This window comes from Colletotrichum lupini, chromosome 10 (genome assembly GCF_023278565.1).
Source record: "Colletotrichum lupini chromosome 10, complete sequence".
Taxonomy (NCBI): domain Eukaryota; kingdom Fungi; phylum Ascomycota; class Sordariomycetes; order Glomerellales; family Glomerellaceae; genus Colletotrichum; species Colletotrichum lupini.
The window spans coordinates 595,649-620,012 of NC_064673.1; the positions used below are offsets into that span (position 1 = coordinate 595,649).

General features: G+C 34.7%; 3 protein-coding genes across 3 annotated transcripts; 2 read left to right on the forward strand and 1 right to left on the reverse strand.

Moving 5' to 3' along the window:
- Window positions 1-522: 522 nt before the first annotated feature.
- On the forward strand, window positions 523-5,663 carry CLUP02_17393 (Sec7 domain-containing protein; the record flags this gene model as incomplete). Its single annotated transcript, XM_049296305.1, has 8 exons — window positions 523-967; window positions 1,045-3,617; window positions 3,670-3,956; window positions 4,007-4,349; window positions 4,407-4,795; window positions 4,848-4,954; window positions 5,009-5,391; window positions 5,448-5,663. 8 exons carry the CDS (start codon window positions 523-525, stop codon window positions 5,661-5,663), a joined length of 4,743 nt encoding a protein of 1,580 aa, XP_049137529.1.
- An 806-nt stretch (window positions 5,664-6,469) lies between these two features.
- On the reverse strand, window positions 6,470-7,221 carry CLUP02_17394 (uncharacterized protein; the record flags this gene model as incomplete). The annotated part of the gene is made up of 3 exons (XM_049296306.1): window positions 6,470-6,558; window positions 6,615-6,676; window positions 6,728-7,221. 3 exons carry the CDS (start codon window positions 7,219-7,221, stop codon window positions 6,470-6,472), a joined length of 645 nt encoding a protein of 214 aa, XP_049137530.1.
- Window positions 7,222-9,772: 2,551 nt separating this feature from the next.
- CLUP02_17395 (necrosis inducing protein) lies at window positions 9,773-10,715 on the forward strand (the record flags this gene model as incomplete). The annotated part of the gene is made up of 2 exons (XM_049296307.1): window positions 9,773-10,014; window positions 10,067-10,715. The coding sequence occupies 2 exons, from the start codon at window positions 9,773-9,775 to the stop codon at window positions 10,713-10,715; spliced, it is 891 nt and encodes a 296-aa protein (XP_049137531.1).
- Between the last annotated feature and the right edge of the window lie 13,649 nt (window positions 10,716-24,364).

Sequence of the window (24,364 nt, forward strand, 5' to 3'; positions counted from 1 at the left end):
TACGTACCCCCACAGCTTAGCTTTCGGGTACTGAGGTACCTTGCAGCGGAACCCCAATCTGGGGCATTGCACCTTATCGGGCTGCTTTACCGTGGGTACTTGCTACTTAGTGATCACTAACACCGGGCGCCACGTAGAGTGGCCTTGCTCCGTAGGTACACGGTAAGACTTGGAGCTCCATCTGCAACCTGGTCAATTCCACGCCCAGGAATCCTTTTTGGCGACAGCTGTCTCCGTCTTGGACAAGACACCTAAATCTCAACGTTCTCGATCCGCACCCTACGAACCCGAGCTAACCTCCAACGGCTCGACGGATATCTGTCCTTGGACCCCTCCTCGGCGATTGCACAAGGCATCCGGCACACATTGCCAAAGTAATTTGCTGTCACCCACGGATATTCAGCCCGTGCTTCGTCGTTTCTCTTTAGCCTGAACGCCGCCACCCGACACCATCTTACCGAGAGCCCTCCAAGACCGATCCTCGCGCGCGCGCCCTCGAACCACCGCGTTTACCTTCATACCATGAGCCGAGATGCAGATGACTTGCTGCAAACCGAGACGGCCTCTGCCGTTGGCACGCGCTCTAGCGCGGACATTCGTCGAGCCATGATCGCGCCGAGGATGCAGTATCGAAGCCGACCTGTCTCTGTCGCTGTAGACCCCGTGTCTTTGGTCATGTCCGAGTGCATATCGATCACTTCTGCGATTCAAAAACATGCGCGATCACCTCATTCTTCCGTTTCGGCCATCTTGGGTGGGAGCCCAAACCCGATTCACCTGGGGCCCCCGAGTCCTTCACCGAGGGGTGCATCCAAGACACCAGGCACTGGACTCGGGATCGATGGCGCTCAGGACGTGGCCTCCGCCAACAGATGGGGCCTACGAGGAAAGAAGGGTCGCAGCATACAGGACAACCCATTGATGGCCGGGTTTGGGAAGCTCCGTCATGAATTGGCCAGCGTTAGAGGTAGGACTCAAACTCGCTCTTTGCGGCACTGGCCTCTGCTATGCTGAGCTAGCCTTGCTAACAACATTGCGCCCCAGACATACACTCATTCGACGCTCTGGTTCTCTTGAATCCGTTCCTTCAGATAATCCAAACGAAAGGTACGGCCGCGCCCATAACCATCCTCACTCTGGGAGCCCTGCGCAAGTTCTTGGCATACGGGTTTATAAGCCCTGCATCACCACGATTCGCCCTTGCCATGCAGTCCCTATCAGCTGCCGTCACTCGGTGTCAATTCGATGGAAGCGACTCAGGACAGGTGGAGGTTGTTCTCCTGATGATTCTTCACCTAATGGAGGACATGATGTCGGGGCCAGGAGGCGACATTTTAAGTGACGAAAGTGTTTGCGATATGATGGGCAGGGGGCTAGCAATTTGCTCGCAACCTCGATTTTCGCCCGTCCTCCGACGAACAGCCGAGGCGTCCATGGTTCGCATGTGCCAGATTATCTTTGAGGACGTCAAACACCTCGAGGTTGAGGCCGGAGATGAGTCCGACGCTCTCGACAAGCAAACAAGCGCAGACATGGACAGCGTCAAAATGGATCCAGCCGCGACTACTGCGCCAGGCTTGCAGGTGACGAGCCCTGAACCGGATGCGCGCCTGTCCACCTCAAGCTCGACTCCCTTGGACCCGAATCCACGATCTCGGGGAGGCTCAGAGTCGGGTGATAGCAAGACCGACGCTGGCGCTGGCGGCGATGTGGAGGCCGATGGTGATGCAGATGGCGCGGAGAGTTCCGACTCTTTGGATCTCCGGCCCTACTCGCTGCCTTCTGTGCGGGAACTCTTCCGGGTTCTAGTCAACTTCTTGGACCCCAACGACCGGCAGCATACCGACACTATGAGAGTCATGGCATTGCGCATTATTCACGTTGCCCTCGAGGTTTCTGGTCCCTCTATTGCGCGGCACCCTGCTTTGGCTGGGATAGCCGAGGACAGGCTCTGCTGCTATCTCTTCCAGCTTGTTAGGTCGGACAACATGGCCATCCTGCAAGAGTCGTTGATCGTGGCCGGCACGTTACTAGCCACCTGCCGCGGTGTTTTAAAATTGCAGCAGGAACTCTTTCTTTCGTATCTCGTTGCGTGCCTTCACCCGTCGGTAGAAATACCGCGAGAACCAGGCATTGACCCGTCACTGTATGCCGGGATACCGCAATCCCCCAAGCTCGTCAAGCCACCCCCATCGCAGACCAGCAGCGGCCGCTCGACGCCAGTCCCGGTGAAGGATCGGCAAAAACTCGGTCTTGAGGGTGGTGCCAGGAAGCCAGACGCACGACAAGCCATGGTTGAGAACATTGGTGTACTGTCAAGGATGCCAACGTTCATGGCTGAACTCTTTGTCAATTACGATTGCGACGCTGATCGAGCGGACCTATGCGAAGACATGATTGGCCTTCTCTCGAGAAATGCTTTGCCGGACTCTGCAACTTGGAGCACGACGAGCGTGCCACCGCTTTGCTTGGATGCACTGCTCAGATACATCCAGTTCATCGCCGAAAGGTTGGACGAACCCCCGGTTGTCGATGGCTATCCCGACGCTACGGAGCTACGGGAACTGAGACGGAAGAAGAAGATCATTATCAAGGGTACCAGCAAGTTCAACGAGAACCCCAAGGGCGGCCTTGCCTATCTCGAGGCCCAGGGAATCATCTCCGACCTCAAGGATCCAGTCGCGGTCGCCAAGTTCCTCAAGGGAACATCGCGCGTGTCCAAAAAGGTCCTCGGCGAGTATCTCTCCAAGAAGGGAAACGAGGCCGTACTAGAGGCGTTCATGGGCCACTTCGACTTTTCAGAGAAGCGAGTGGACGAGGCGCTCAGAGGACTGTTGGAGACATTCAGATTGCCTGGCGAGTCAGCATTGATTGAGAGAATCGTTGTCTGTTTCGCAGATAAGTACTGCTTGAAGGCGAAACCAACCGAGGTCGCCAACGCGGATGCTGTCTATGTCCTGACCTACGCCATCATCATGCTCAACACGGATCAGCACAACCCCAACCTCAAGAGTCAAAAGCGTATGACCGTGGACGATTTTGCACGAAACTTGCGAGGCGTCAATGACGGCCAAAATTTTGCGCCAGAGTATCTTCAGGATATTTTTGACAACATTAGAACCAACGAGATCATCCTGCCTGATGAGCATGACAACAAGCATGCGTTTGACTATGCCTGGCGCGAGTTGCTCGTCAAGTCGGAATCGGTGCGTCCGCTGGTTCTGTGCGAGACGAACATCTACGATGCCGACATGTTCGCCTCAACGTGGCGGCCTATCGTGTCCACCCTTTCTTACGTATTCATGTCGGCTACGGACGATGCAGTCTTTGCGAGGATCGTCACTGGCTTTGACGAATGCGCCCGTATTGCGGCCAAGTATAAAAACACGGAGGCTCTCGATCAGATCATCTACGCACTGAGCCACATGACAACCTTGGCTACTGACATACCCTTCAACACCAACTTGAATACCGAGGTCCAAGCTGGCGAAAGCAGTGTCATGGTCAGCGAGCTGGCAGTGAAACTTGGAAGAGACTTCAGGGCGCAACTGGCGACTCTGGTACTTTTCCGGGTTGTCACTGGCAGTGAGGAGTTAATTCAGGATGGTTGGAAACATGTAGGTCAACATCCTCCTGGGTCATCATGGCGGAAAAACTAACGAAACCTAGATCACCCGCATATGGCTCAACCTCTTTGTCAACTCCCTGGTCCCTCCCTTCTTTGCGGATTCACCAGTTCTGGACATTGGTCCGATCCCGCTGCACACACCTTCTCAGGTAATCGATCGTGCTGCAAAGACTGTCGATACGGGCTTCTTTTCTGCCTTTACTAGCTACATTTCCAGCTACGCAGCAGACGATCCACCAGAACCCTCGGACGAGGAACTGGAAAGTACCCTCTGCACCGTCGACTGTGTCAACTCATGTCATATGGGCAACGTCTTTGCCAACATCTCGTAAGTCAGCCTGCTCCTGGCCAGTCCAGCTACTAATCAGAGTCGCGTAGAAAACTCTGCCCTCAAGACCTAGAGCCGTTGATTGACTCCCTCCTCAACGCACTACCTGAAGATAACAACCCAACGGTGATCGTTGTCAAGTCGGACAATGTACCCGCAGCAACAATGAACGGCCAAAAGCCCGTGCAACCAGGAGCTGTGTACGACCCTGCCATGGCCTACATCCTTGAGTTCAGCACAGTCCTGGCTCTTCGCGATCAGAACACTGTCCAACTTGTAGCAAAGAGGGTCATCGAAGCACTGCAGGTCGTGCTGCGAGATGCTGGACGGTACCACTACATTGTTGTATCGAGGGCGACCTTTTATCTTCTCAAGCTACTCCGAGTCAGCTATGTATGCATGCTCTTACCCGCTGAAAGCGTTTTTTTTTCCTCATTAACTGGTTTACAGGCTTATGATTACATCAACGTCCCGGTCCTGTTGCACACAATCTCGAGCTTCCCCAAGGAAGCACTGGCGAGAACTTCGACCATGGTGCTCCAGGGCTTAAGACTGTGCATTGACGAACCCAGCCCACTACGCAACGAGATCATGACTTCCCCGGACTTCTGGGCAATCATGCGAGCACTTACCGGACGTCCAGATTCTGCACCTCTCGTGTTTGACATTCTCGAGTTAGGTTGCGGAGGTACACCACCTGCTATCATTGCCGACAACTACGAGGCCGCCATCTCTCTCTTCGGCGACTTCGCGTCCGGGGCAGGTCGGATTGTCCTTGCAGAGCGCAAGCTAGATGCCCAGCAGCGTAAGGCCCGAGAGGGGACACACGACAAGACGACGTGAGTGATTCCCGATGCCTCTGCCATATTGCAAGTTACTAACGGCCAGCAGTGTCAATGAGGCAATCTCACGAGGTACCAAGGCGGTCAACAGCATTCACAATATGACAGCGCGTATACCTTTCTTGATGAAGCAGTCCCATCTTGAGAGCAACGAAGGTAATGCTGTTCACCGCTGGGAAATGAGTAACAACGACTAACGCAATGTTACAGCATGGTCCGCTTACTGGCTGCCTATCTTCCAAGCACTAACAACGCAATGCACAAACCCATGCCGCGATGTTCGCCTCCAGGCGTTCACGTCGCTGCAGCGATCTCTACTCTCGCCTGAGCTCACTGACAGTGACCACAAGGAGTGGACCGCCATATTTGGCGAGGTCCTGTTCCCTCTCATTCACAAACTCCTTAAGCCTGAAGTCTTTTCATCGGACCGTGACGGCATGAGCGAGATGCGTGTTCAAGCTGCGTCCCTGCTGTGCAAAGTGTTCCTTCAATATCTCGTGCTCCTCTCAGAGTGGGACGGAATGCTGGATCTGTGGGTCAAGATTATTGACATCATGGATCGGTTGATGAATAGCGGTCAAGGCGATAGCCTGGTACGTTTATGTGGAGAGTCCTGGACCTTACAGAAGAGATTGCTAACAGTACGTAGGAGGAGGCAGTTCGGGAGAACCTCAAAAACGTGGTGCTTTTCATGGCAAGCAGCGGCTTCTTGGTGTCTCCCAGACAAGACGCTTCGAAGGAAAAGTTATGGAACGAGACCTGGAAACGGATCGACCGTTTCCTTCCAGAACTGAAGAGTGACCTGGCCTTGGAAGAACCAAGTAGTGGAGAAGAGCCGGCGCCAGCGGCTGGTACGACTGCCTAGAGATAACTCATTGTAAGGCGCCTGAGTGTGAATGCCGATAGTTGAGATGACTGTTTACGTGTACATATATATGGCAACTGGGGGCAGTATGGGTCAGGTATTCATGATAGTCAAGATGCTGTGCCATATCGGCATTAGATACAATTCACCCACGGGATACCATCGAGAGTGCTTTGCGTGAGTGGAAGGAGAAGCTGAGACGCAGTAGAGCTACGCATGTCATCGTGGCCAAGTGCAGTGTATCACCAAGACCCAGCGTAAAATAGAAAGCCATTCTTTATTCCAATCAGAGGCGTCGATGACACGAGTTCGTTCCCAACACTTGTAAGCTCCAGAACGCTGCGGTGAAAGAGTTCTGGGCAGCACATCTCGGCAACCCGTTGGGAGCTGAAAGTGGCCCTCTTTCACACACGCGATATGCGAGTGATGGCACAGATGGAGGACATGCTATCAAAAATCACAACAAATGTTAGGTTTCAATGGTTTTTCTGTCTCCCCAAAAAAATAGTTCACGTCGTCCTGTTACGATGATAACGGGGAGACCGAAACAACGGTGTGAAGTCTTTAGAAAAGACAGCAAGCTGGCCGTAATCTGGATTATGGAAGCTTTGTTTAGATCTACGGCTTATATCTATGAATAAAATCTGGCTCGGACTTTCTTTCGTAGGCACACGCCTAAGGGACAGATTGATTCAGCTAGTCCAGGTATTTCATAGTACTTAGAGGTTCCCCGATGTGTCCTCATAAGTTTTGCACCATATTGTAACCTGAAGACTTTAAACCAAGTGCTTTCTAACATATCAGCACTAGAGGAGGCTTGCAAGATACTGGTAATGGGCTACACAGTTATGCTCCTCTGTAAGCTCGTATCCAGCATCTTCGAGCCATGCATTACCTTGAACAATATGAGCATGCTGTTCCAGTGTAAAACAAAACAACGCGAAGACATACCTGCATCCACTAGCCTGTTAAGATCAGCTTTGGATGAAGTCGTTGTGCCACCATAGACGAGCCTGCCATTGTTAGCGTTGAACAGTGAATAACGCAGCTCAACATTTACTTACTTCTGATCCTCATATGGAGTGTAGTCGCGCTGAGACTGATAGAAACCAGTATCCCACAGTCTGATGTGGATATAGACTGCCTTGAACTTCTTGACTCCAAACCTAGCCGTTTTGCCAACGACAAGGCCAACATGACTGCAGCCGTGTGCCGAGTTCGCCCACTGCACGAGAGGTACCGAGGACTGAGCCGGCCCAAGAGCGCAGTTCATGAAATAGTAGTATGTTCCGGAACTTAGAGACCCGCCTGCAGCTCGTGCTGCCTCTTCGTAGGCCTCGGTAGAATCGCGTGACAGCAGACGAACCAGAGAAGAGCCATGGCTGTCTGCAACCGCGTTTCCGGAGTTGCGGACCTGCAGAGATGTAGCAGGCAGGTCGTGAAGCGAAGGGGCTGCAGCGGCGAGAGCAGCCGTACAAGAAATGAGCAGTTGAAGAAGCTTCATACTTGGAATGAAGGAGGTTGTGGCGTGAGCTGAAGGTGGTTGTTCCAGAGTCATGATTGCGGACTTGAAGAGTTAAATACGTCACTGATATAGCCTGACATAAATCAGAACAGAAAACCGCGTGCAGAATTTCTTCCCTCGTTGGGCAAACAACCGCAATTGTCAACTCAGTCGAAGTAGATACTTTGTTTAGGTTTTACACATCTCGCCGGGTCGGAAATTGCCGGTCTTGGTAGAGTGACACCCATTGAGAGAATGAAGTCTCCAGAATCGAGCAATACTTAGCTCGTGAACAGACTTCTGGATAAGTGGAAACATAGGATTAAATTGTGAACTTAGCTGCTGCCTCGTTGTTAATTTAAGAAAGAAAGTAATTTTGAATTTAATATAACGTATATAATAAGCGAGCTGCCCAGATAAGCGAGCTACCTACCCAACTATGACTATTTTATTTTTTACTTTCTACCTCACGCAACGCTATAATATAACTATAATATTATAAACTAAAAAAACTTAGTTAAACTTAGCGATCTAAGCTATTAAAAAAACCCTAAAACTAAGTATTTAAGTAGTAATTAAGATTTACTTAGTCCCTCTTAGGACCTTAAGTACTTATTTAAAAAGCATACTTATATAATAAGATATTATACTAAACTTATAAAAATTAACTATGCTTAAAAAAGAGAAGCTAATTAAGTATATTCTTAACTTAGATTCCCGATCGTTTCCTCCCTATATTAGTAATATAAAAGATATAGTTAATTAACTACTTATTAACTATAACGCGCCCCTTATTAAAAAGCGCTAAGTTTCTAACTTTATTAAGTACTAACTATAGCTCTAGACGCGATTTTTTTATAAGTATAACTATAAAAGGGCCTAATACGAAGACTTAAATATAATAAACGCGTAGTTTTGCCTCGTAATAAATATAATTATAAAATACGGTATTATAAAATCTAATATTTATAACTTCGATAAGACTAGCTTTATAATAAGCTAGATTATATTTAGAATAGTTATTACGAGTATAAAAAGGTATTTAAATATAAAAATAATATAGCTTAGTAATCGTAAATAGGTTATAGTTATTTAGGCTATTAGCTCGTCGGGTTATAATATCTTATTATATATTATTGTTATAAGTAAATATTACCTCTCTACTTAGTATATAAAATCCGGGTTACTACGTAATTAGGTTATTATAATATCTAAAAACGGCTAAATAATAAATAAGAAAGGCCTAGATTAAGTAAAATATTTTAAAAAGTATATAAAACTACGTATAAAAAGTCGATATTGCCTCCTTATTATTAACGGATATAAAAGTTATTATTCTACGGATTTTAAGTTATATTATATATAAAAAAATATCGTTACCCTTTATATACTAGCTTATTTATCTTATTTACTATAGCCCTTAAATATTAAATATTTTAAGCTTTTAAAAATAGTATATAGCTAAGAAATTTAAAAAAAAATACGACGGGGTAATACTTATATTATAAAAGAGGATTTCTTTTTTACGTTTTATAAGGTATTTATGTAAGCGATTATAAAAAAAATATTTAAAAAGGATTTAGAAGAGCCGGGCTTATGCTTTTAAGTATAAAGAGTATGCTATTTAAGCTTAATATAAAATTATATACTCCGATACTTCTAAGATCCTTTTTAATAATATTACTAACCTAGACTTTTTAAATACTAAATAACTTAATAAAAGTATTATTATAATTATAACTTATTAAAACTCGAATCGCCCGTTATTAAAATAGCTCCCTAACTTTGATTATCGAAGTTATTAAGTATTTATTAAAGGGGGCATAAGGATTTATATATTAGATTACTTTATTAAAATCGGAGTACTAAATCCTTTAAAAAGAGAATAACTTACTTAGTTAATATAAGAGGGCTAAGAAAATACGTTTTAAATAAAGAGGAAGTTTTATAATAGCTAACGGGGAAGACCTTTAGTTATAAAAAGAGGTAATAACCTAGATTAAAGAAGAAATGCGTTAAAGTAATAGTTATTAACTAAGGACTAAAATAGGTTAATAATAATATAGCGTTTATAAAAATACTAATTATAATATATAAATATATTAAATTACTAAAAAAATATCTAAAAAAGAGGATACTAAATAGTTTTAATTAAATTACTTTTCTAAGTGCTACTTTTTAGTTACGAATATAATATAGTTGCGATTGGGTAGGCAGCTCGCTTGTCTGGGTAGCTCGCTTATTATATACGTTAGTAGTTGAGAACTTATCCTATTGCACGGTGGGGCAGTAGTAATTATACAGGCGCGGGCTAGTGGACGGTGGCATTCGGAACGCTGGAACAGGTGCAATGGCATGACTCGTTAGAGGGCTTCAATATAGAGAACCGAGCCGGCTAGTCCGTTAATCTAGAGATTCCGGTGATTAACGAATACATTTCAGCGAGACGTCGAGATCGCCACGAGCGGAAGAAACCAAGCAAGATTTCCATTAAAGAGCTTCCGGCATCCAACTACACAAGTTCTCTCGATGTACCCTTAGACCAATATCGTTCATTCCCCTTTTTGCTGGCAGGAAATACACGCTCATTACCTTTGTTGCAATCATGTCGAGCCGACTACTGGCTCTCTTCATTCCCCTTCTTGGGCTTGTCAACTCGGCACTTTTACCCAGAGACGGTGATGTCGCAGTGAACAACCAATGGTTGGGTCATGATAAGATTATACCCTTGCCTGCCTTGCCCGATGACGACATCATGGGTGAACTAGAGCAGCAGTTTTCGCCACTGCTTTATTCTTGGCACGGATGCATCCCCTATGCTGCAGTTGATGCCGACGGCAATGCCGGGTAAGTGCTAGGAGATTTTAATAACTAGGATTCTGTCTAACGAGATTGATAGCGAAGGACTGAAGCCGACGGGCAAAAGTGGTGGCGATTGCCGTGATTTCAAACAGGCTGGTCAGACTTACACGAGAGTTGGTAAATCTCACGATAGATTCGCCGTTCTCTACAGCTACTACCTTCCCAAGGTCATGGGAGATGCTGAGCAGCATCGTCATCACTGGCTTACTGCAGTGGTATGGCTTGCCTTCCAAAAATGCCCGGATGAAGCTAGAAGCTTTTCCCCTCGTGGCATCAGCTATTCCACGAGCCCCGGCCAGTTCGACACGAAGCGAACAACTACGCTTTATGTCGCTAAAGACGGCACTGGGCCCGCGACACATCCTCTCGTCACCTATGATGCTGGCCAAATTCTCTTTCCCTCTGACGTCGGACCCAGCGGGGCTTTGAGTCCTCCTCTCGTTGGCTGGCACCGATTGCCACAGCGAACGAAAGACCAGTTCAACGGCATCAAATACGAGCACACCAAGGTTCCCTTCAGCGATGGGAACTTTCAGGCCTACCTGGATGCAGCTTACAACGAGGCCTTCTACGACGGTGTCTCAACGGCAATGGATTGTGGATCTTTAGACCCCCCGCAGTCCATGATCGACCCAGACTTGGAGGACGTGCCTCCTTCTGCCGAACCTACAGCACCACCTTCCTAGGTGCCCAGTGACGGCGCCCGTTTTCATCAAGATATAGAGGTGAATCTCAATAGTCTTTGCCCAGCATTTGAAGATTAGGCGCGAGGATTTTGAGAGGGACGAAATTGAGTTGCTTCGCTTTATTGGACTTTGCAGAGCCCCTTTCAAAGAGATCCCTAGGAGGAAGTCAAATACTATCCTCAGTCTCTTAATTTCGATAAGAATAAATTAGATATAGAGGCTAGGAGGTACCCAGGAAGAGATAGGGGAGAGAAATAGTAAATGTTGTATTTTCGTATAAAACCCGGCTATTTTAACTATATCGTTTAGCTATTTTAACTATATACTATAGTTAATAGTCCCTACTTTTCTAACTAATTAGCCTAACTCACAAATTAGCCTAAGTTAATTAGGCTAATTTAATAAAAATCTACGATTCGAGCTAATTTAACAATTACTATACTTTTTATTAAAATAATTTAATTATATAATTATTTAACTAAGTAGAATAACTAATTTAAAAGCTAGCTTCTTATTAGCTTACTTAAGTTAATAATTCCAATCGTTAAGACTATAGTAATTAACTATAGGTAATTAATAACTATATTAAGATCCCCTGGTTATAATTTATATTAGCTATTTAAATCGAGGGATTATTAGACTTACTTAGTAATAACCGTAGCATAAATCCCTTATTATTCTTTATTAGTAATATTACTTATAATTCTACTTCCTTAACTTCTTCTACTTTATAAGTAACCTCTACTTTATAAACAACTTTTATTTTATAAGTAACCTCTACCTTAACCTCGGCCTTGCTTAGGCTTAGTAATAGCCGCTACGTATAGATCTTAGTTAAGTTAATATTAAAGATTTATCGCAATTTACTAAAAGCCTAGTTCTAGCTAGTTAGTAAATTAACCCTTATTTAGTCGTTCTTAATATAAAGGATTCTTTACTTAAGTAGCCTAAGAGCCTTATTAATAATTAGTTATTAAACTAGAAGTCTAATTCGACTACGGTATATAGCCAACTACACAGGGGCTAATTAGGGGGCCCTATTTAAGATTATCGTAGCTAACTTAACCTATAGTTAGAACCTCCTTTTTATACCTATTACGTAGATATTTATATAGTTTAATTAATCTTTTTATTAATTACGGTTCGAACTAACTACCCTATAATAGGGATATTAATACTAATTAGTAATTAAATTTTATTATTATAAATTAATAAGGTATTTTATTACGTAAAAAAGACGACCTCTTAATACTATACGGGATAAGAAATTTATACTAATTAACCTTATAAAAATAAACGAAAAAGGGCGATCTTTAAATATTATATAAAATTAAATAATCGTAGCCCTTTATTATTTATAAAAGGTCGACGTTTATTACGTTAAACTACGTTAATTAACGGAACTACTTAAGTAATTAGCTTTTTATTATTATTTTAAATAGCTTTTTTACTAAATAACTTTTTTATAACCGGCTTATAATTAGAAATTAACTAGTTAAATTAGTAAAAGAAATACCTCTAAGGTAACTACTTACTTAATTAATTAGCATAACGGACGAGCTTGCTAATATAATATAAAAAAGTACTACGTAATTAAGAAAAGGGATTTTTAAATATAAATATTCTTAGTTAGTATAATAAGAACCCGTATAAGAGTTATAAAGCTAAGAGATCTATAATAAGTCCTAATAATATTAAGTTAAGAGTATTTCGGAAATTAACTTAAAAAGAAGGTAGCTATTTTAAAATAGTCCTACGACTTCCCGCTATAGTTATTATTAACTTAAGAAAAGGCTAAAAGGATAAGGATCTAAAGAGAAAAAAAAAGAGGGTTTTAAAGTATTATTAAAGGGCTTTTTTTTATATTAGCTCCCGGCACGAGATTATTAATTTTAAGAAATTAACTAAGTAATAGAGGGGATTATTAATAAATAATAATTACTTAACTATAATTAAATTACGAAAAAGACTATTTAAAAGATATAAAATAGGGTATAGAGAAGTAGTAAGAGAGAAGATTTTTAAAGTATTTAGCCTTATTAAGTATAAGTAAAAAGGGGGTATTTTTAATAAGTCCTTAACGTTTACGATTTTATAAAAAAGAGGGCTTAATTTTATTAACCGTACTTAATAGCTTATATAGCTCCTTTACGAGCTACTTAGTATTTATTTTTAACTATTTATATAAAATATTATTTTTAAAAAAATAAGTTAAAAAAAGAAGCTATTTAAAGATTATAAAGAGTATAAAGCTTAAAAAGTTAAAAATATATAAAATAGTAGAAAATCGGTAGTTAATAAAGATCCCGAGACTAATTATTATATTTTTTTATAATAATATAAACGTTTATTACTATTATTAAGAAAAAGAATTACTAAAACCTACTTTTTATATTAAATAAAAAGGAGGATCTTAATAAATATAATAACTAGCGATTTAAAAAAGTAATAATAATTATTAAAAATAATAAAAATAAAAATAGTAGCGAGATGATAAGAGGAAGTGGGAATCTCCTAAACCTTAATAAATTTATTAAGTAGTAAAAGTATAAATTTATTATAGTTAGCGCGCGGATTAAATATATTCTTATGAAAATTAAATACGCTAATAATTATTAATATAAATACGAGCTAGAGTACGACCCTTAGCGAGTTAGGGTAAGGAAAAAGAGGAAAGAACCCGATTTTAAATAAAATCCTAATCCTTTATAAATAAATAAATATTAACCCGGATTATTAAGGGATATAAATATATAAAATCGCAAATTAGCTTAATAATAAGTAAATTAACGTAGTATTAATTTATTTAACTAAGGTTTATAAAAAAAAGGGGCTATAGGGGTAACCCCTATTTTATAAAATTATAAACGATCTTAATTATTAATTAAATAAATAGTTCGTAAGTATAAGTCTAGGAATTATAAAAATAGTTAATAAACTCCTTTATATATAAAGGGTATTATTAGCGTAGTTATAGTTATAATAACTATACGAAATCTTAGTAACGACGATTATAAAAGAGGAATTCGTATTATAGAACTAAGTATAAGTTAATAGGGCGTATAATCGTTTTAACGAATTTAAAAAAAGGGTAAACAATATAGATTTCCTCCCTATAATTACTAACGGTAATTTATTATTATAAAAGGATATATAGAAGTAAAATATAGTATTAAAAGTATAATAATCGACGATTTTACTTATTTTAATTTATAGCTCGTTGGTATTATTAATACGAAATTTAGTACTAATTAGTTAATATAAAAAGAGGTAAACGACCCGAAGTTATTAATAATACGTAGCGACGTAGGGATTATATATAAATACTAAAAATATAATAATAAATATAAAGTAATTTATAAACTTTAAAAAGATCTTTTTAAAAAAGAAATTATACTCTAGGGAGAAGTATAAGGTTTTATAAAAAACCCTAACGATATTTTATAATTATTATAAAAAAGTCGGGATTAGGGAATATTAATATTATTTAGTAATTAATATCGTCTTTATAAATAAAGCCTCTAATTATTATTATAAAATAGTACGTAATTTTAATTAAAACGACTTTTTTAATATTATTAATATAATCCGAAGCCGCTTTAAGACTTATAATAAGAACTTAGAGCTCTTATCTAAGCTATAAGTAATTTTTTATATATTTATAACTAGGATAATAGAGGGTAAATTATAAGTAAAGATCTTCGAAGAGCTTATTAATTAAATCGATAAGCTAATAAAAACCTAGCTAAATAAGGGAACTAATAAGTAAAAAGTTAGATATTTTTATATTATAGTTTAGTATATATTAAAAATAAAAATAACCTTATACTAAATAACTAAAAATTACGAGACGCTCTGCTTAAGGCTAAGATTTAGCTTTAATATTAAAATAAAAATACTATACTAATTTTGTTTCTAAGTATATAACGGCCCTTATTGATAATATTAGGTTAATTAAACGTATAATAAGAAAGGAAAAGAGGCTAAATATAGTAATTATTGATAAGGAGGCCTAGATTTATTAAATAGGTAAAGATTTAACTTATAAGTAGGGTAATAAGAAAAGTAATACTATATTTATAAAAAAGATAAATATTAATTAAGTAATTATTCTAAAAAAGAGCGTATAAAATTATATAAATAATATAAAAAGTTAAGGGTAATAAATAGTAAAACTAGCCCTTATTAGTTTAACTAATTCCTTATTATATATAAAGGCAAATCCGGGGGTACGGAACTTAGTAATAGTAGCTAAAATAGCGGCTTAAAGTATTGACCCCTTATAAGAAATTTAGAAAATAAAAAAGATCTCGCCCCCTATATTAATAAATTAAATTATAATAAAATTAACGATATTAACTACTCTTTTTTTACCTTATTAGTTTATAAAAGATATACGAGGCTAAACGAATAGAGAGTAATAAAAGCTCTTAATAAGTAGGCTTTTATTTATAAATAATAAAAAAAGGTCCCTTAGATAACGGATATAGAGGCGGCTAAAAAAGCGAATTTAATAAAGTAAAAGCCTATTTTTTTAATATTAAAAAAAAAGACGCTACTTTTTTTAATATTTAAAAAAAAAGAATATAGTACTAAGTAAATCTAAGGGTAGCTAGAGGGGTTCTTTTTATACTATTTAAATTTATTAAATACTAAGCTCGTATAAGCATTTTATATAAGTAAAAAGTACGGCCTAGATAATTTTTATAAGATTATTTTGAATATTAAAGTATTATAATACTTAATAAGAGGAAAAGGGTAGTTCTAAGTATTATAAAAGATCGTATTAATAATATTTAATATGTTAATAATAAGTATTATAAAGATCAGCTTTAGCCTAAGTAAGGAAATCGTTACCTTAAGTATAATAAAAGTAGAGACGTACTTCGGAATAATAACTTTTTATATTTTACTTATTAATACCCTATTTCTTTTATATTTAAAAAATATAGATCGACTAAGTATTATATTTAATAATACGAAAAATAAAATCTCTAATAATAAGTATTTTAAAATAGTTAAACGACGATAGGGGAATACGTTTATAAGACTTATTAATAATATAAAATTAATTAATTATTTAATAAAAAGTAAGCTTAAATAACTATATTAGAGATTCGGGTACCTATTAATTACGAGGCTATATAGCCTCCTAAAGTAATTAAGTAATAATAATATCGAAATAGGGGTACTAGAATAGTTAACGAAAGTGTACTATTAATACTAAATAAATATATAGAGCCTACGTAAATTTAAATTTAAATTACGTAATAAGCTTAATTTTAATTAGGAAATCGTTATTAATATTTTCTATTTAAATAATTAGCTAGTCCTATATATTATTAACGTAGCTATATTTTTTTAAATAGGGTAATTCCTTTAGGATTTATAAGTAAAAATAATATAAGTAGCTTTATAAAAGGGATAGATCGATATATACTAAGGACCGCTAAATAGTATTAAAACCGACGCTAATATTAGTTTTAAGTTAATAAAATTTAGAGAAAATATAACGGCTTATAGTATATAGCTAAAAGTCGTACTTATTAAAGCGTACTATAGTATTAGAAAGGTAGAAAGGGTATATTAGTAATTAAAAAGGGCGTTTAGAGTTATTAAAAAGGAAAATCCCGATTTTACTAATAACGAATGCCTCTAAATAATATTTAAATACTATAATAATATTATAAAACCTAACGGACTTATACTAACGCTATTAATATTTAGAGTATATTTAAGAACGACTTTAGCCTTATTATTATTATTAAATATAAGCTAACAAGCCCGAGTAGTTAAAAAAGTAATACGAATACTATGTAAAGTAAGTATAAAAAGGTAAGTTAACGAGGTAATTACTATATATAATAGGCCCGATATAGGGGGTAATTTAAATATACTATTAAATTTAAATATATAAGTATAATACGAAATTACTTATTAGTAAGCTAGGCTATATAAATTAATTTTTATTAATAAGCGATTTTATATAGTTATAAGGGATCGTAATTAGCCCCTCGAGGTATTAATTACGGTAATTAAACTATATTATATAGATCTTAACGAGGTAATTTTTAACTTATAAAAAGAAAAAGAGCTAGGGGAAACTATATAACCCGTAATAAAAGTATAGGAAATTACTTTTGATAAAATCGTTATAATAGTACTAATAAATAACAAAGAAGAGGAAATTACTAAAAGGGTACTAATATTATTAATAAGTCGTTATAAAAGGATACGATAATAAGCCCCAACGTAGTAATTTATTATTAATAACGAGGTAATTAACACCTTTTATATAATAATAAAAAAGCTAATTTTAAGCTAGTAATTAGACTACGTAAAGAAGGCATAACAATAACTATTAAAAAGCCGTTTAAGGGATTAAATCTTATTAAAATAAATACTCTTTACGATCGAGAGGTTTATTAATTTATTTTATATAACTTAAAAAAGTATATAAACTTTTATATATTTAAATTACGAATAGTTCGTAAAATTAAAAAAAAAAAGGAATACCCTAACCGTACGAAAAGTCTAAGTATATAATCTAGGGGTATAGTAACGTTAAAAAGACGACGCTACTTATATAGTTACTTACTATATAATATTATAATTAATAATTAATAATAATACTAATAATATTATTATAAAAGAAGGGATATAAGATTTAGAACTATAATATTACCTAGGCCTATACCTAATTAGCTACAAGGTTTATAAAGAAAATCCTAGCTTATTTACTAAAGGAAATAGCTAATAAGTACTTAAAAAGTATAATTATTAAAGTACTTAAGCTATTATATAGGCTCGTAAAATCGGGTACTTATTAATAGGCTATATATTACGATTTTTATATTAATTAATTATTAATAGTTATATTTATATACGACCCGTGCTTATTAGTTTTTAAATATAAAGGTAATTAATTTAAGATTATTAAAATATAGATTAATAATATATTAAGCCTATTTAATATTAATTTTATAAAAAAAGAGGATAAGGAGCTTTAAAAAGCGGGCTTCGTAATAAAGCTAAAAAAGGTCCTTATAACGAACGCCCCTTTAGTACTTAATAATAAGATTTTTATTATTAAAAAAGAAACCGTCGTTTTTTAATAAAAAGGGTAGGGTAAGAAGATTAACTTTATTAATTTAAATATAATTAATATTAAAAAGTAGTATAAAGCTAAGCTTATATAAGGGGTATATATTATAAATATATATTAGCCTAAAGCGACTTTTAATTATATTAAGATAGTATAAGCTATAGATTTAATTAAATAAGACGTCGAGGTACTTAATAAGTAACTTAAGTAGTAATAAATAAATCTTAATCGAGGCATTATTTATTACCTAATTAACCTTATAATTAATAAGCTTTACGTCTTTATTAATAAGTTATTTATAAATAATAATAACCTTATTTTATAATTAAAGTATATTATTATCCTAGCTAACGAGAGTCTAAGTAAGAGCGAATTTACTATATATAGTAATATAATCTATTATTAATTAATTAAAAGTAAGTAAGTAATAAGAAATATATTAGCGTTAAAAGTTTATAGTATAGTTAATAACGTTAACTTTTTATATACGATTTTAATAATATTAAAGAAGATTATTAATCGACTTAGCCTTTTACTAATCTTAACGGTTATTTATATAGATTTTTACTCGCTATATAAATACCTTATTAAACTAAGGATAATAAAGGAAAAAAGGCTTATAATCGATATTATAACTCTTAAATAATTATATAAAAAGCGTAAAATACTTAAGATCCGTTAGATTAATAATAATAATAACCTCGCCGACGCTTTTATAAAAGTAGTACTTAATAAGGGGTTAGAGTAATTTATAAATAATAGAAAAGTTAACGTATAAATAAAAGGATAGGTTATATAAAAAAAATTAAAAAAAGGGGTAAAAAGAGACGACTTAGTAAACGGACCCGAGGTTAAATTATACCTCTAATTATAATAAGTAAATTAATAAAAAAAAGAAAAAGTTAGTATCGGATTAGAAGTCTAATTTAACTATAGTATTTGTTTTTTTTTGTTTTTTATTTCTGCCTTTACTAGCTACTCGGGCGATTCCCGATATCGATTATACGGTAGTAATATATAGTATTAATAGATACTCCCACTGTCTCGATAGACTATTTTTTTTTGGATTTTCTACCTTTTTAACTTTCCCTCCTATAAAGTTCATAACCACGGATTATTAACGGTAATTTAACTATAGTATATAACTAACTACGTAGGGGCTAATTAGGGGGCCCTATTTAGGATTATTATAGCTAGCCTAACTTATAATTAAAACCTCCTTTTTATACTTATTACGTAGATATTTATATAATTTAATTAATCTTTTTATTAATTACGGTTCGAACTAACTACCCTATAATAAGGATATTAATATTAGTACTAATAGGAGACTATTATAATAGTAGTATAGTTATAGGGATATTAACTTTATTATTACGAGGCCGACCTCGTAATATAATAACGAGGGGATCTAAGATCTAACGTAGGGTATTATTAATAATAAGGTTATAGCTAAGGTATTAGTAATAGTTATAATTAAGGTATAAGAGAGGCTTATTCCGCTCGAGATACTAACGAATAGTATATAAATAAGGGAGGCCGTATTAAGTAGTAAATTATTTTATATAAAGTAGGTCGGGTTCGGTCTTTTTTAGCCTTTTATAGACTAAGTAGTACTACGTAGTAATAAGTTTTAATACTTTCTTTAAGTAGTAGGTACGTATATTACCTATTTAAGCTTTTTAGTAATTATTAATACTAAACTCGACGAGCTAATAAGAGCTCTATTTAGCGAGATCGACTTTATAAACTACTTTTTAGTTATTAATTATTTATTATATATAATTCGTAAGGATAGCGTCGGGCGCCCATCGCCGTCCATGATCCGTGGTTATAAACTTTATAAGAGGGAAAGTTAAAAAGTTAGAAAATCTAAAAAAATAGTCTAGCGAGACAGTGTGAGTATCTACTAATACTATGTATTAATACCGTGTAACTGATATTGAGAATCGCCCGAGCAGCTAGCAAAGGCAGAATACCAAAACAAATAATTCGTAAAGAACTTTAGATTTATAGTTAAGTTAAAGAAGTAGCTCTTAATCTCTTTATAACTACTTTCTATCCGAAAAGTTACCCTAATACTAAAGTTATAGTACTACTTAATTTAGTAGTTTACGAACTCTTTATATTAGTTAAAGTAAGTCTTAAGAATATAAGTAATTAAGGGCTCTTATTATTCGAACTTCTTAAGTATTAACTTCTAGGCCTTAGTAAAGTCCCCTTTTAAATTAGCGTAAATTATAAATTTCTAAACTAAAAAAAAGCTAACGTAAGTATTTAAAATCTTACGGGGCCGGCCGACGGTAATTAGTTCTTTTAACGAAGCTCTTATTAATAATTTAATAAAAATAGGGTCGATATAGTTATTATTAATTACTTCGTTATTATTAATTACTTAAGAGCTATTAGTATAAATCTACCGCTTTTTAACTTTATAAGTAATATTCTTATTAATATATTATATATAAATCTATTATTACGTATTAAACTAGACGGTAATAAGGGCTTTTTTTAATACTTTTTTAAAGTTAATAATAGTAACGATAGGCTTACGGGTATTAATTTAAATACGGAGGTCTTTTAATTAACTTAGAGCCTATTTATAAGCTTAGTAATCCTCTAAGTTAATAAGGCAGAATACTATATTAAAAGTCGTACCTATATTAGCCACCCTAGTTACGTTTATAAGTAGTATTTTAAAGCGGTTAGTTTTATAAGTATTATCTAGCAAAATAACGTTTAAAAAGAGCTTTTATATAACTTCGTAATAAGAATAGGTCTAAAAGAGGCTAGTAATATAGCCGTTAAGCTATTATACAAAGTACTTAATACTGCGCTCTTAGAATAATATAATAAGGGCCTAGGTAAGAGTATACCCGCCGAGGCTCTATAGCCGTATTTTTTATATATCGTTCTTAATATCCTTATACTTAAATAGGTAGTCTAAATACTTTTTAAATATTATAGTAATAACCCTATAATTACTTATAATTATAGTTCGGAAGGCCTAATTAATCTCTTTATTTTATTAAACTAAGCGCTTATAATAAGAAGGATAAGTAATAAGATTAGTAAAGGGCTCGTAGTTATAATAGTTAACTTATATTTCGAAATACTAATAGTCCTCTTTAGTTTTTAATTTAATAGCCTTAGCTACTTACTTATAGTCCTTTTTTTTTATAAATATTTTTTAGAAGTACGTAAAGCTCGGTAAATTATAGCTACTTACGTTATAATAGAGGTCGAATTAAGAAAGAACTCTATTATAATAGTTAAAAGCGTAGTACTTAACGATTACGAATCCTTAAGCTTTTATAAAAAAAGTAATATTTATAAAAAGATCTTTATATATATCGTAGTTATTAGGATTTCTAATTAATAATTCGAGAGGTATTATAATGTTAATAATAATAATAATAGCGTAATAGTAATAATAACAATTTAGTTAAAATTAATCGGTTATAAATAAGTAAATATAAATTTACTAAGTTTAATTAATAATACGTAGTAAAAGTAAAAGTAGAAGTAGGTAAGTAATAGAAAAATTTCTATTACTTACTAGTACTCGAGGCGGGCTATAGTAATTAGTAGAAATTTTTTAATAGTAGCGTATAGTTAAAATAGCTAAACGATATAATTAAAATAGCCGGGTTCTTTTGTATATTTATATCCTACGGCGAGCTTCCTAACTTTAAACTCGTAGTTAGTAATAAAGGAAGTTGGGTACTAAAAGCGTCTTATGGATTTTGTAGCAAGGCTTAGGGGCAAGCCTCTAGAGACTAGTAATTAGTTAAAGGCTCGTTAGGGGCTAGGTAGCGAAGATTCCGTCTATAAGACGGAGGTGATATAACTACGAAGTTAATTACTAAAGATCTAACGGGATTCTATCCTCGAGCCTAGCTTAAATTTATTTAATATACGATCCCTAGCTATTCTTAGAACAATGCCGTTCCTTATTCTAGTAGGTTGCGTAATCCGAATATACGAGTTCTACTAACGACTTTTGCTTCTAACCTAGAGACTAGGCTAATTAAGATACTTTAGGATTAATCTCGAAGTATAAGGGGGAGAGAGAACACATAGGGAGAATGGGGCAGGCGGGACGTAAAAGGGCGAGTACTTAGATAGTAGGTAGTGGTTGTTAGGGCGAGGGTATATATAGTTTTACAACGGCTAAAAGCGACACTTACTAAATGTATAAAGATTACCGTATTTAATTAAGTAGTTAGTAGGTATTTATTAGTTTAGTTATTTAGCCTTTACTAAATACTTAGGCAATTTTTGATATAGTAATACGGTATTAGTTTGTAGTATTTATAGATATTTTTACTACTTTCTATTATAGTAAGTAGCTATATAATGGGCTTTGAACCTAATAGATATATTAAGTCATAGTAATGGAATACTAGCCGCTTAAGGCGACGTATCGTAAGTCTTCTTTATTAATATTTATTAAATTAAAAGATTAATTCGACCGCGGCATACGGCTGACTGCGTAGGGGCTAATTAGGGGCCCTATTTACGATTATCGTAGCTAGCTTAACCTACGGTTAGAACCTCTTTTTTATACTTGTATAGAAATTTATATAGTTTAATTAATCTTTTTATTAACTTACGGTTTAAACTAACTACTTTATAATAAGGATATTAATACTAATTAGTAATTAAATTCTATTATTATAAATTAGTAAAGTATTTTATTATATAGAAGAGACGACCTTTTAATACTATATAAGATAGGAGATTTGTACTAATTAACTTTATAAAAGTAAATAAAAAAGGAGGCGATTTTTAAATACTATACGGAATTAAGTAATTATAAACCTTTATTATTTACGAGAGGTCGATATTTATTATATCGAACTACGTTAATTAATAGAACTATTTAAGTGACTAGTTTTTTATCGTCGCTTTAAATAGCTTTTTTATTAAATAACTTTTTTATAACTAGCCCGTAATTAGAAATTAACTAGTTAAATTAGTAAAACAAAAAACTTATATAGTAACTACTTACTTAATTAATTAATATAATAAACGAGCTTAATAATATAATATAAAAGAGTATTACGTAATTAAAAAAAGGATCTCTAAACGTAAATATTTTTACTTAGTAATAAAAACAACTTTATAAAAGTTATAAAACTAAGAGATTTATAATATATAGAAAGGTTTATTATTACGAGGGTTTTATAAATACGACCTTAAGCTTATAATTTAAATAATCTCTTTATAACTCTCTTAACTACCCCCTAGGTATTATTTAAGAATATAATATAGGGGACGGTTTAATAAGGGAAAAGGGGATTTATAAGTCCTAATAGTATTAAAGTACGAGTATAATAAGTATTGGGGGTTAACTAACTTAGGAAAAAAGTAGCTACCCTAACTTAGGAAAAAGGCGGCTATTTTAAAAACGTTTTATAGCCTCTTTTTAAAGTAATAATTAGCTTAAAAAATGCTAAAAAGACGAGGCTCTAAAGGGAAAAAAAAGATATTTTAGAGGGCCGCTAAGGAGCTTCTTTTTTATACTAGCTCTTAATATAAAATTACTAATTTTAAGAAATTAATTAAGTAATAAAAGGGATTATTAATAAGTAATAATTACTTAATAATAATTAAGTTATAAAAAAAACTATTTAAGAGATATAAAATAGGGTATTAAGAAGTAATAAGAAGAAAGATTTTTAAAATATCTATCTCTATTTAGTATAAGTAATAAGTAAGTATTTTTAATAAGTTTTTAAAATCCGTAATTTTTATAAAAAAGAGGGCTTAACTTTATTAACCGTACTTAATTATTTATTTAGCTCTTAATAGCCTATCTAGCTCTTTTATAAGCTACTTAGTATCTATTTTTAATTATTTTTTTAAAATACTACTCTAAAAAAGGTAAGTTAAAAAAAGAAGTAATTTAGAGATTACGTAGAGTATAAGGCTTAGGGGGTTAGAAATATATAGAATAATAAAAATCGGTAATTAGTAAAGATCCTAAGACTAATTACTTCGTTTTTTTATAGTAATATAGACGTTTATTATTATTATTAAAAAAGGAATTATTAAAACTTACTTTTTTATATTAAATAAAGAAGAGGATTTTAGTAAGTATAATAACTAGTAATTTAAAAAAGTAATAATGATTACTAAAGATAATAAAAATAAGAGTAATAGCGAGATAGTAAGAAAAAGCGGGAATTACTTAGACCTTAATAAATTCGTTAAGTAATAAGAGTACGGGTCTATTACGGCTAGTATATAAATTAAATATATCCTTATTAAAATTAAATACGTTAATAACCGCTAATATAAGTATAAGCTAGAGTACGACCCTTAATAAGTTAAAAAAAAAACAAAGAAAAACCTAATTTGAAATAAAATCCTAATCCCTTATAAATAAGTAAATATTAACTTAGATTATTAAAGAACGTAAATATATAAAATCGTAGATTAACTTAATAGCGAGTAAATTAACGTAGTATTAATTTATTTAACTAAGGTCTATTAAAAAAAGGGGCTATAAAAGTAACCCCTATTTTATAAAATCGTA